This window comes from Mya arenaria, chromosome 4, assembly GCF_026914265.1.
Source record: "Mya arenaria isolate MELC-2E11 chromosome 4, ASM2691426v1".
Lineage (NCBI taxonomy): Eukaryota > Metazoa > Mollusca > Bivalvia > Myida > Myidae > Mya > Mya arenaria.
Genome location: NC_069125.1, coordinates 28,374,827 through 28,388,886, shown reverse-complemented (window position 1 = coordinate 28,388,886; position 14,060 = coordinate 28,374,827). Strand labels below are relative to the sequence as shown.

General features: G+C 35.5%; 1 protein-coding gene across 2 annotated transcripts in view; it reads right to left on the bottom strand.

Moving 5' to 3' along the window:
* LOC128230555 (uncharacterized) overlaps positions 1-11,689 on the bottom strand; it is a 35,763-nt gene extending 24,074 nt beyond the window's left edge. For both annotated transcript variants that reach the window (XM_052942942.1, XM_052942944.1), the window contains exons 1-8: positions 11,578-11,689; positions 8,144-8,534; positions 7,390-7,668; positions 6,785-6,960; positions 6,075-6,275; positions 5,207-5,339; positions 1,990-2,218; positions 367-432 (exon numbers count right to left, since the gene is read on the bottom strand). In XM_052942942.1, coding sequence (XP_052798902.1) covers positions 367-432; positions 1,990-2,218; positions 5,207-5,339; positions 6,075-6,275; positions 6,785-6,960; positions 7,390-7,668; positions 8,144-8,486 — 1,427 coding nt within the window. In that variant the 5' untranslated portion in view covers positions 8,487-8,534; positions 11,578-11,689. The remainder of the gene's footprint in view (positions 1-366; positions 433-1,989; positions 2,219-5,206; positions 5,340-6,074; positions 6,276-6,784; positions 6,961-7,389; positions 7,669-8,143; positions 8,535-11,577) is intronic.
* Positions 11,690-14,060: the final 2,371 nt, after the last annotated feature.

The window sequence follows — 14,060 nt, the reverse complement described above, 5'->3', positions numbered from 1 at the left end:
TACTAGCATTTTATTATACCACATTACATTCATTACAATTCAAAAACATTCTATGTCTGTGATAATCAATTTTAAAGGCAAGAATATATAAAACTGATTCGAAAATTCAACAATTCTTTTATCATTTATACATGTGCATGGTGGAAAAAATAAATATAACACATTCTCGGCGATTTTCCTTAAACATATTCTGACAAGGGAGCCCCATTTGTAATTTTGTTGTGAATCACTGAGACGACCCAAAATAAAATTTTATTGAGTATAAACATAATATTGAGACCCCCATAACTTTACCAGAGATCCCCAACTTGTCAACCATGAGGGTCCCAGAAAAGTTTCTAAGGAAACCCTGGGTTTCTAACTTACTCATCTTCATCTTCATACAGCCCCGTGAATCCTTGTCTGAAAGCTTTCTTGCTCTTTTGACGATACCTGAAAGAATTTAGCAGAGCTAGCATGATGAAAACCTCTTTCTTTTCTTTAAAAAAAAACACAGCAAAAAACAACCTTTTCCAACTGCAGCTCAATCAACTAATCATTTTCAAAAGACCAATCAGGAGTTCATTTTTTGCATACTCTTCTGTCCTTTCTCAGAAAAACAAGAGGCCCATGAGGGACTAGGCTATACTGGCATGGCTCTTTTGGTCATTTTCAATTCAGAGCATATAATGAAGTACAAAGTTGTCTCCCTTTGAAAATTCTTTTGCATTTCTTAAGCCATAATCCAGTTATACAAGGGCAGATCTGGCTGGTTTTTGAAAGGAACCAAGCTCTCATGGATATCTTACTTCTGTATAAGTTTGATTCAGATTCAAATGAAAACTCTATAGCGTTCACAAGCAATTGTTTACACAGTTATGTACAGACACTGCGCCATCACATAAGCTCTTCTGGCCCTTGGCACACAATAGCATGTATGCAGAGAATCATGGCCATATGTGCTATGTTTCATTCATGTTTTCTGAATGCTTTCAGTGTAACAATAATTCATAGGTAAAAATGTTTTTCATGACAATAATGACATCAAGATTACCTCGATGACAATACTTTTCAAATATAAGCCTCATCAAAGCCAGCATCAACTTGAAAAAAGTGAACAATAAGGTTTAACTATCATATGAACTGATTAAGTAATTTCAAATACTTAATGACCTGAAACAGACATCATCATCTGCAAAGGAATGAAACCAAGCTGTAGCAACAGTGCCAACTCATAAAAGGTATGATTCAGTCATTCAAAGACAACCATCTTGAATATGTAACTATAATTCTTTCTTAAAGGGGCTGTACTCTGTATGATGAAATAGCGAAAATAAGAAGAAAATTGTCGAAAAACTGACATAAACTTGGTATCGCTGTGTACAATGCATTGAAACTTACTAACTGAAGTACCACATACTTTACAATTATTTATTTTTTGCAGTTTTTTCGTATTTTTCCATTAAAAAAGATTACTAGGTATGTCTACCTACATGTAGTAGAATTCACTCCTTATGCGTGATTGGCTAGTTGATGTTATCACGTGATATTACCAAGTTAGGTACATAGCTTAAATATTCCAACCGTTTAGGGTAAGCCTTCATAGCACAGTGGATGGAACACTGGACTGCAATTTTGGCGACACTGGTTCGAACCCGGTCTCCAACTCGATTTTTGTTTACATTTTGCTATTTTTTTACAATAAAATATCAATGAGTAAAACATTTTAATAAATAATTGTTCTGAGATTCGTTACAGAAAAAAAAAAAAATTTTGGTGCCAATCTGGTGTACAGTCCCTATTAGGGTGAGAGTGGCCTAGTGGTATTAGTGTCCAGCTCACACCCAAGAGGTCATGGGTTCGATCCCCACCAGGGGTACTTTCTCATGGCCACTCAAAATGGACACCAGTACTGATTTCTGCAAAGGAAACGGACTAGAGAGTGATTCTATAAGCTTAAGCTTTCATCACAATCAAGCTTGAAAAAAATTAGTATAAACTAATTCTTACTTTTCTAGTTCTTCATCAGAATGAGCAAATGTACAACTAGTTCCCCGTGGACAGTGCCCTCGCTCTATAAAGTCTCGACACATGCTCGTCTTGTAGCGTGCGTTAAATGGCGTGAGAAACTCGTGCCGACGTTGGCCTACTGTGGACAAGAACATGACTAGTCCTTCCACGACAGTTTTAACGGACTTCATTACACCATCCAAATTCTCCCATGTAGGGCAGGGTACGTCTGGAAAAACAAAGTGCATTGGTTGAAACACAACACAAGTTCTGTACAGAAAAAATATGTTCAGGACTTGCTCAAATTCTACATTTTATAAAGCAAGGCATGTTTATTTTTTATATGCCAATCACTGGTCAGGGATTTGATTGACAGGGCAGTTGAAGGGATGATAGCATTTTGACAAGGCTATATGGGGCCGCTTAAAGACCCCCTTTGGAGGTAAAAAAGAATGAAGCACCTTACCGCAGATTTACAAAATATAATCCTATAATTAGACAACTCATTGATTGTCAACTGGGGTGACTAGTCAATTCAGGATTGGTCATCCAGAAACATAATTTCGATGAATGCAAGTGACTTTGTCTAAAATGTTGACACTTAGCTTCATAAACCACACATAGTCTTCGCAAGACAGAATCATATTCTCGCAGTGCTATTGTTCCTTCCCAATTCTACTTTTTAGTTGAATTCAGATTAGACAATTATTATTATTATTTGCTACAAAACAAACTACATAAGATTATCTAAATTTGATAAAACTCTACTTTTTGGTATTTCATACATGTACATTATGTAGGTGTTTTGGAGATATTTGACTTCCCATAGAGGTGGTTAACCTTGACTCTTCAACAAAAGGATCACATACTTAACTACCATTTTTTCCACCGTTAAGTGAATAGTGGCAGGTCCCTTGATATGGGAAAAATAGCATTGTTTCTGCAAAAAGGAGAAAAATACTACCATGTTTACTATAATGTTCCACTTGTTTTCAAACTTCTATTGAGAGGTCAATGTTCCTCTTAAATAAAAAAAAAATTAAAAGGGATTTTTTAACCGGGTAAAGGAAAAATATATACCTTTTCAGGAAGGAAATGGGGCCGCATTTCGGGGCCGCATTTCGAATAAATTAAGTGCCTCAACTTATTCTAAACAAGGCAATTTAAAAGCTGCTGGTTGTCTTTCAACATTCACATGACCAATAAATGGATTATATTTTGTCGATTAATACTAGCGTTTGACTGTATAATCCAAAAGCTGTGCTCCAGCCAGGACTTGAAAAAGGCAGGGCTGGGTAGGGCACTTTTGATGAACATTGAATGAGTGTTAATGGGGCACATGCAAGGGCCAAAGTTCAATTCATATTGTGTATGTGTTGTAATTACTTTAAATACTAACTAGAGCTGTCACAGGAGTGACGAATACCCACAAATGCCGCCTGGACACAGGAATGGCAAACCATTCCTTTGAAAAGAGGCCATAACTCAAAGGTTTCTGCACACTGCATCTTCTTTTATCATGCATGTATTGTTTTATTTAAATCTGTTGGGTAATTTAGAAGTTACACTGTTGACAAGAAAAACTAGCCTTTCATGACTTATCGTCCGGAAACCGTTTTTCTATTTTTAGTAAGAGTGACCTTGACCTTGGCCCCACCAGCCCCAATATCGAACTTGACCTGTATCTTCTGATGTTTCACCTGTGTACCAAAAATTGTTCAAATCTGTCAAGCCTTTCATGATTTATCGTCCGGAAACCGTTTTTCTATTATTAGTAACAGTGACCTTGACCTTGGCCCCACCAGCCCCAATATCGAACTTGACCTATATCTTCTGATGTAACACCTGTGTACCAAACTTTATTTTCTGATGTTACACCTGTGTACCAAAAAGTGTTCAAATCTGTCTAGCCTTTCATGAGTTATCGTCCGGAAACTGTTTTTCTATTTTTAGTTACAGTGACCTTGACCCCACCAGCCCCAATATTGAACTTGACCTGTATCTTCTGATGTTACACCTGTGTACCAAAAATTGTTCAAATCTGTCTAGCCTTTCATGAGTTATCGCCTGGAAACTGTTTTTCTATTTTTAGTAACAGTGACCTTGACTTTGGCCCCACCAGCCCCAATATCGAACTTGACCTGTATCTTCTGATGTTACACCTGTGTACCAAAAATTGTCCAAATCTGTCAAGCCTTTCATGAGTTATCGTCCGGAAACCGTTTTTCTATTTTTAGTAACAGTGACCTTGACCTTGGCCCAACCAGCCCCAATATCGAACTTGACCTGTATCTTCTGATGTTACACCCGTGTACCAAAAAATTTCAAATCTGTCAAGCCTTTCATGAGTTATTGTCCGGAAACCGTTTTTCTATTTTTAGTAACAGTGACCTTGACCTTGGCCCAACCAGCCCCAATATCGAACTTGACCTGTATCTTCTGATGTTACACCTGTGTACCAAAAAATTTTCAAATCTGTCAAGCCTTTCATGAGTTATCGTCCGGAAACCGTTTTTCTATTTTTAGTAACAGTGACCTTGACCGTGGCCCAACCAGCCCCAATATCGAACTTGACCTGTATCTTCTGATGTTACACCTGTGTACCAAAAATTTTTCAAATCTGTCTAGCCTTTCATGAGTTATTGTCCGGAAACCATGAAAACCGACAGAACGACAGACCGACCGACCGACCGACAAGCTCACTCCTATATACCCCCTCAAACTTCGTTTGTGGGGGTATAATTAACAGCTGTTATCTTAAGTTAACTTTAGTGTCAAGATTATACATATTTATTATTTTTATAGCTAATTCTGAAAGATTACTTGACATTATGTCCAATAAATATCAAATAAATATCAAAACTGTAAGCGAAACCAAAGTGTATTTAATAATCATCAAAAGGCAGCTATGTCAAACAAAATAGCACAGTTGGGCGTTTTAAAAAGGCAGCAGAGGGCTGGAAAGGGGCAGCGGGGCTTTCCCCACCGCTATTTAAGCCTAGCTGGAGCAATGAATAGATTACTTTAACGACCTCTGAAAACTTACACAATGGTTCCCGTTCATGTCATGTTAATTATGACGCAAAAATAGGTTATCATGTTGGGCATTTTAACATTTTAAGTCAACTTAACAAGGATGTGGACATGTTTACAGTTTTCTATCATCCTATGATTCAAAACAAAAGACAAACATTTTCCGGAATATAATTATCCTTACCTGGGGAAGGGTCAATTTTGGAGAGAAACTCAAGTTCTGGACGTAACCGGGACAGATTATGAGGGTCGCTGGTTCGTTGCAGCGCGATCAGTAATTCACTCACGCTGTCTGAAAATGTCTGTGGGGTCTGCAACTGGAATTAATAGGGAGCATACTTGTTAACAGTGGTCGAAATAAGTACAAGCTGCAAGACCTGCAATTGGTAAATTGCTCTCTGGGATCGCTTGATTTTCCGGATTTTTTATAGCCTGGCTTGCTTTAAAACATTTGAAACACAAATGTAAGAATTCAGGCTAAAAGTCTCATTTGAATGTCTGAATAAATGTTTAAATTTGTCATCAAAATAAGCAATATTAGCCTTTCTGAGTTATTTGCTTGGTAACAGCTGATCTTGTTTTTTCACCCTACAAATACACTAAATCTAGACACTTGATTCAGAATCTCCTGCTTATGTAATTTTTCATCTTTCTTACTGAATCATGCACAGATGTTAAGAGATACTATCTAATACAAACTCTGCCACTTCATATCATGATGAATTGTTGAGAAAGAATATGTATCATCATCTTTCTAGCGTATGTCCAAAAAAGCATTACAAAGCAAACATTACACACAAGAACTGCCAAAAAACTTTTGACAATGTTTGTTTTCATAAATTTGCTTGTAGAAGGATTTTTTTACCAAATAAGAAGTTCTTTGATTGTCAAACATTGCTTTATCTTAACATGTTATTTTCAAAAAAGCATAATCAATTTAAAAAGTTTACTTTAGTTTACTTAACTCCAAAAGATTGCAAAACAATACACTAATTTCACACAGACAACCCAGTGTTGATGATGTTCCTTCCAATAATGTAACATTTCCTTACTTTATCAATGATAGACTGCATATGGGATTTGTGGGTTGCATCCCCGTATAACAGTGATGACCACTGATCCGGAGCGATCCGTAGCCCCGCCTCCATCGCAATCTGCACAATCTGGGAGTCGTGTTCACGTCTCAGCATTTCATACGTGCGATAATCCTCCTTTAGCTGCATCAACGATGATTCTTCATCTCGTTTTGTGACCTGAAAATGAAATTAACATGTTCTAGTCAGTGAAATCTTCGCAGCAAGCCAGAATTCTAACACAAGTACTAAGCACCTAAATTGTTAACAAGCCCTGCTATATCACATCCAGCATTTATGCAAGACCGAAAAGCATTTTACCAGTGCAGAGCTTGTGGGCTTGCCCTGATTTCGGCCACTAATGTTTACACAAGCATTTGTCAATCTTAAGGTTTACCTTCATTTATATGTTGATTAAAATTTGGTTTCATAGCAATAGAAGTTATATACCATGAATGAATATTGTGGTAGCTTAAGTTCAGTTATGTTTTTATTCATAACATAACTGTGAAACAATATTATTGTCAAGTATCTTTCTACAATTTCAAGAAAACTAGAAACTTTGGCGCCAGCTTACCAATGATAGTATCCTAAGATCGCTTTTTCTTATCAACATTTTTTAAGATGTAATAACATGTTCTAGCTGTAAGATCTTAGCGATATCTGCTCCACTGAGACATCAAAATTACCTTGAAGCAAGATGCTCTGTACAAGAGTTGAACCACATGGCCGATGGCGGTTTTTGAAGCCTGCGGGTATTGTGCTTCCAGCCTCTGAACCACAAACAATACCAACACTTTACGAGACAGGGCAGATCCATCTTCAAGGGCCAGGAGAATCAACTTTATCACTTCTTCTTGCATGCCTGAAATTGGAATTTTATTTTCACATTTGGAATTTTTTTTTTTTTTGCAATTGAGAACAGAGTCTAAGTGCGACCCAAAAATGCTCAGAAACACTACAACACCGGCTAAATATGTAATGACAAAATGCATAATACTGTCATACTATTGGATAAAAGGAAACTTCATCAAATATAGCTTCAATTTCTTGAATAATCATAAGTCTTTAATAACAAGATCAAGCTCAGAACACAATGTAAGTTTTGGTTTAAACTGTGAAGTCAAGAGTTTTCAGACTTTTAAAGGAAATAATTTTAACAGCGTCACAATAAAAATAAATTGTTTTGTAAAATTAAGTTAAAGCAAAAAATGGGCTAAACAAAATAAGATGCTTAAGCATGTTATCATATGCATAAATTTTTTCTAGAAATTAAAGGTGAGAATCAACGAACCTGGTCCAAGAAATTGACATCCTCGCCCCCTGACGGCTGCCCAGAGATTGGACGACAGCTGCTGGGGATTCTGATGTTGCAAGATCAGCTCTGTGACAGTTCTCTCCCCTAGCGAGCGGGCCGCACGTAGGGCTCGTGCACGACCCTCTTCCTCTACAAGTTGGCAGTTGACCAGCGTGATGAGTTTTCGTTGCATCGGGCGACTGAGAACGCAGTTAGAGCCGCTTTGCTGTCCATTTTGACCGGAACTTGAGACAGATATGATTGATCCTGTCGTGCCTGAAACCAAATTGGGATAATTGTTTCAAACTCATTGATTTTAAAATGATTGTGAAACAAGGTGTTTCAACATAAATCACACTCTCAACAAGATGTTACAAGAGAGTGATGTTGGGGTAACCAGAGTAAACACGGATAACCAATATGTTTGTCAAGTCCAGATTTATTATTATATGTTATACATTATATCTCCAAATAGCATCTAAAATGAAACATAAACAAGGACAGCTAAGGATTTAAAACAATCAGAATTACCTCATAAATGAACTGTTATGTGCAGGGGGGCGAATCTTATTTTTATATTAACTAATATCGTTTTTATATTTTATATTGTTTGTTCTGTTACATCAAAGCTTTACATTCTTTTCATTGGTGTAATTATTCATAGTTACGATTCTAAAATTTGAGTGGCTCAGGGTCATGTCAATCAATCTTAGGTAATATGTGAGCAATTATTATTTGAAAGATATCTTACTTGACGATACAGGCTTCAAGAGAAGTGCCAAGTCTTCTACACATTTCTTCGCTCTGTCATAGAATTTCTCAACCTGTTGCGGAACACAGGGCTGCTTGTTATCCGGGCTTGCAGTAGCACACACAAGCTGCAGAAGGGCGAAATTTGACGGTAACTCGTCCAAGTCTCGGGATATGAGAGACTGATCGAATGGGCATTTCTTCTGCTGGAACTTTGACAGGCAAGTTCTACACACTGTGTGGCCACATGCCAAACTGATAGGTCTGTAATGTTGCTCATTGAACACATTGTAGCACACTGGACAGGATAAAAACTCTGTCCACTGTGGGGCTTGAATCGGCATACCGCTGCTGGATGCCAGTTTGGCTTATGATAGGTGCATACCAAAATGCTGAAAGAAAATTGACAAATTATTAATGATAATAGTGTTGTTCTTTTCACCCTATGCTAGTAATGCTCTCAGGATTGTTTGTAATATAAAATTGATTGGTTTGGCCTAAAATCTATTGTATTTGGTATACTTGATCATAAATTCAACCAGCGAGTCTAAGATTAACAACATGGCCGATAGAAACAACAACACTAAATAACTTCAAACAAACACATAACATTATAGGCATAGTTAAGGATTACGAGTTATTGTACAAGCAATAAACTACATTTGAGCTATTGTGGGAAACCAATTGTATTATTGAGTGGAACCAATTATTCATACCGTGGTCAAAATGGAACTAATTCCAATTACTACCTTATGCACCAAACAATGTTTTGTCCCAGAGAGGAGGTGCAGACACAACCAGGTATTAAGACAAACTGCAAATTTTGCTATCAAAATCTCAACCCTGTAGCAAGGAAATTGTGAAAAACCTTGGGTTGGAGGTGTTCAAGGCATCGAAAAAGAATTTGACCAAGTCTTATACCCTGCAGGAACCTCACTTGGCCTGTCAATCTAAAGACCTCATATGCCTGCTAGCCTCCTGGGGCAACATTGATAAGATCATTGTAAAAAATAAACTGAAAATGCGAACCATATTTCCCCAAGGATCTGGTGTTTTTGTCTAGACTCGTTTATAAGACGGGGTCGATTTTTAAAGCAAATCCAGCACTTGAATTTCGCCAAGTCTGTGATAATGTTCAAGCTAAACAGTCAATTATCAACTAAATTTGTTCATTTACTTGAAGAAAATCACTGATTTAATGTCAACTGTGAACTCTCTAATGTGGAGGTAGGTTAATAATAGAACAAGGTTACACGGTTAAGGATTTATTTTTCATTTTTTCATACAGCCAAAAGTTGATTTATATTTGTAGTAAACTGAAATATGTTGGCCATGATTTGAAGCTTCTCAGACGAGGATTATTAATTATTATTTTCCGATCGTATAGTATATTCTAACCAGCCTCAACGCAATCTTGGTAGTAAAATTCAATCATACAGTAAAGACTGACCTATTTAAATATAAACCATTTCCATGCACCTTCGATCTTTACACAGCTCATGCTGTTTTATCACCAATTTGATCTGGAGCCGACAAACACGACACATTCCATTAAATGTGTTAATAAGTTAAATTTTCGCAGATGTTTGTTTGGATTGCAGTTGATGGGACTTTAATTAGCAGAAATTAATTACCATTGATGATTGTGGATAAATTAATGTAACGATTAATGAAATGTGTATTGAAGCATGCCAGTAAGTCTGCATGATATTTGCGAAGCCTAATTGTAAGGAAAAAATAAGTTTTATTTCTGACATGGAAAAAAAATACGGTAATTTTTTTTCAAAATATTCTATTTTTAAAGCAGCAAAATGTGTCTCCTGTGATAAACACGTGTTTGGACCGATAACAAGCTTTTGCCAATAAGAAGATATTGAGTGTTCATTGTAGCGAAACATAGCAGATCCTATGGGTATGATCGTGTCACTTTTATTGGCGTGTCACAAACAGACAATAAATCAGTCTGTCGAATACCGCATGTTAAATACAACATGTATTACTGATTCCGACTATTTCTTTCTGAATTTCTTATAGCCTACTTTAAGGTAAACAATAGGGACCCAATTTCCCCATCTTATAATCGAGGAAATACGGTAAGCAATAGACCTCAATTCTTTTTTTTCTTCTTCAAGTACATTGTACAGCCAACTCACTTAAAGATTCTTTCAAAGAATTGAATTGACACTTGCCTGGTACAATTTACAAAAAATAAAACTTACATTTTTTGTCAATAAGCCCGTTTCACCCTTAATTAAAAGCACCCTGTCCCATTTCACATAAACATGCATTCATAGCAATTAAAGCAAGCAACAATTTATATGAAAATAAATTAATGGTAAGGTAAATTAATAGCCTAACAATGTTGAACTTTTATGGAATAAAATTATGTTATTCATTAAAAAAGGAAAACCAAACGAATGTGAGAATGATATCAACAGTAGTAATGCAGTAGCAATTCCTAAGACACAGAGTTCCACTTCGAGAGTAATAAATCAATACGACCTGGCAATCACCTGCGCAAGCAATATAAAACCATCTGTGTAACTTAGTGAAACTCAGCATGTCTTAGCAAAAAAGGGTTATGTAATCAGCAGAACTCCGCAACTTACTTTTAAAACTGAGGAGATACCAAGGAAAGTTGGGGTTCCAAATGCATTAGTCCAATCATTTGTACATTGACAGATTTTTTTTGATGATTTTTGATATGTTGATTGTTGTTACAAATGTATTTACCCGGAATCCTGATAGGAATTACTACCCACTTTTGATACAAAACAATTTGTACATGAAGGATTTGCCTTGCGACAATAATGAGTGATCAGGGATGCTTTTTCATAATTTGACATTTCTTATGTATCCCTGTAATGCTATAACTCTACCATTTAACATCGGGCGAAAGAATGCTACTTTTTGCTGGGATGGTGGTTGTCACGAGTCGGCAATAATAAAAAAAAACGTCACAAGACTCATTGACGGCCATTTAGGTGGAATAAGGATTTGCCATATCAAAAATCATAAAAAAACTCTGTCAACGTACAATTATTTGGACTAACACATGGAGTGGACTGCAATATGGAATAAATAAAGCATACATTTTCAGTATGTTCTCACCTATAGCTCATTCAGCTCAAACTCTTGTGAACACTGTTCATTTTTTGACTGATGTAGATATTTTAATAAACATATTATTTTACTGCCATCTGACAATGCTGTCAAGTAAGAAATAATATCATATGCAATGTGATTTAACAAGAAAACTTTCAACTGAATTTCGTTTTGGCCACGTTTTAAGACAAAACTGCAGACATGTCACATGGAAAAGTGAAGAATAACATTCTTAACATTGTTGATGGAAAAATCTAGGTTAGTTTAGACAATTCCATGGTTTGTAGGTCAAGCATCAATAAAGACATTATACTTAAAGTGTGCACTTACATAAAATACAACACAAAAACGTGTCACCATCTATCCAGAAAACGGATATTAATAATAAAGATTATTTTTTTTCATAGAATAAAATAATTTCGTCCATAAGCCGCCATTTTTGTTTGACGTATCACGTGACTATGTATCATTAAATACCGAAAAATCGACGTGCAATACCAATAGACTAATTAAAGTCAGATCTATACGCTCTAATTCACGAAGTATTTTTGTCAATGTCAAAATTTATGACCTTCATTTTGAATACAAATGCAACTTTATTATGTTACTGCATTGGTGCATATTAGCTGGGACAAATCATACCCCCAAAAATTAATATACAGTATCTAGTGGATATTATTTTTCTTCAGATATCAATAAACTGAATTGCGTATTGAGAAGACCGGTTTCATCGATATCAACTGAAGATTCAATGTGTTCAACTTAATTAAAATTCATACTATTTTTAATTATTCCTGTGAGAACAAACTTCTTATTTTGTTTCTCGTCCAAATCTTATTTCAATATATTAAACAAATGAATATATAAACGGTTTTAAAACAGCACGTACACGCACGCACGCACGCACGCACACACACACACACATAATGTGCTACAATGATAAAATTACCGGATTTGGAAACAAGGGCAATCCCCTGAACAATGTTTACCGGTCGGGAAACATTTGTCAGTTTTTACCCGATCACGAAACAAAACTCCCATTTTTCATATACATTAGAAAAGTGTCACGTGCTAAGCATAATTAGTCCACGGACAATTGAAAACCATGATTGTGAAATACCAAGATACATATCTTAAAATCGTACCGTTCAGACATTTTTGATTTCCTTATTCTTGAGATATCAAGTTTTTTCGATATATTTCGATTTGGAATCATTCGCAAATCCAACCAGGGCAATGAGTTTGCCGATCTTGAAATGTTTATATTGCTATTACATGGACAATCACTATTGAAATATTCACAAACATAGGATACGTTGGACCCCAAACATCTCAAATATCTGGAAATTAAACAAATAAAACCCTTTTAACGAAACAATATTACGTAATTTGATCAAATATTATTTTTGAACTCCACAATTTTGAATAGCGTTAGTAACGCGATTAGGCAAAAGGTTGTTGCGTGATCGATTGATTGACAGCATGACGTGATGGTAACAGTGTATTCGATAAAGGTTAAAATATCCGTCAGCTATGGTAAAGTTATTGTGACCAAGTGGTTTAGGCCTCGGTTTTCTAATTGTTTTCTTGACGGCGTGTATTCGCTCCCCACAATAAATGTGTTTTATCACTGCACTAACATACATAAAGATTAAGGTAATTGTTTAATGTAGAGTTATTGACGTCTCGTAGAAATGCGACGTCACGGTTTGGAATAGGTTTCGATGATGTACAATGGAGAGTCATGTGATCCAAATGGACCAGCCAACATAATTATTGTAAAATAAAACTATAAAATATGTTTATTAAAAACAACCTTTATGAACAAGCAATTGTAAAAGTTGATCAAAGAAAAAAGAAACATTAAGATACAAAAAAGTTTGTCTCATACCGTTATTACAAGCCTTTGGACACAATGATTGGGTATTTAAAAACTTGTCCCCTAACTTGTAGGCTTCGGATTTTTTATAGCTTGGTTTACGAACCTTAGGGCCCGAATTATCAAAGCTCAGAAAAAAAGGTTTCTGAGGATGTTCTGTTTATTTAAAACAACCTGATTTTAAATAAAAATGTTAACTTGAAAATCAATGACAATTCATTACATATGAACGTTTGAATGATATAATGTAGGAAAGGTACATAACCAAGCTATGCAATAGCCATGGTCGTATCATCGTCTTATTACCTCCCTTTGTCCAAATTAATATAATATAGCTTTCAATTGAAAAAAGAGAGAAAATAACAGGTTAAGTATGATTATTTTGTTTAAAACACATTTCATCGAAGCACTTCATAGTTGAAATATGAACACTATTAGTATATTAAGCAATATGGCATTCAATGCATAAAGAAAGTCATGTGGTGTGTAAGTTTCATAGCGAAATTTCGCTCACTGAATTGATATTATACTATCTTTTTATGGCATGTGTGGTATTGGTGATAATGCATGTGTGTTTTTATGATCAAACTTGGGGTTAAAAATGCAAAAATAGTTAAAAGAAGTCATTTGGATGTACATACATTTCGATAACTGTACATTACTAAAGATACTGGGACTGGGACTTTAAACATACTTTATAAGCTTTTTTTGAGAAATAAATGAAAATTACTTGTATTTCTATGCTTAAGCAGTTAAAAAAATTCGAATATGATATCGGAAATATATCTTTTTTTTCATAATTAATTTAACATATTTGAATTTTACTTAAGATGCTTCTGTAATACGGGTCCTGTTCAAATCCGTGACGTCAGTTTGTTTATTCAGACCATTTTTGCTAATTGGTAACTAAATTATATCTAAAATACTTAATTTT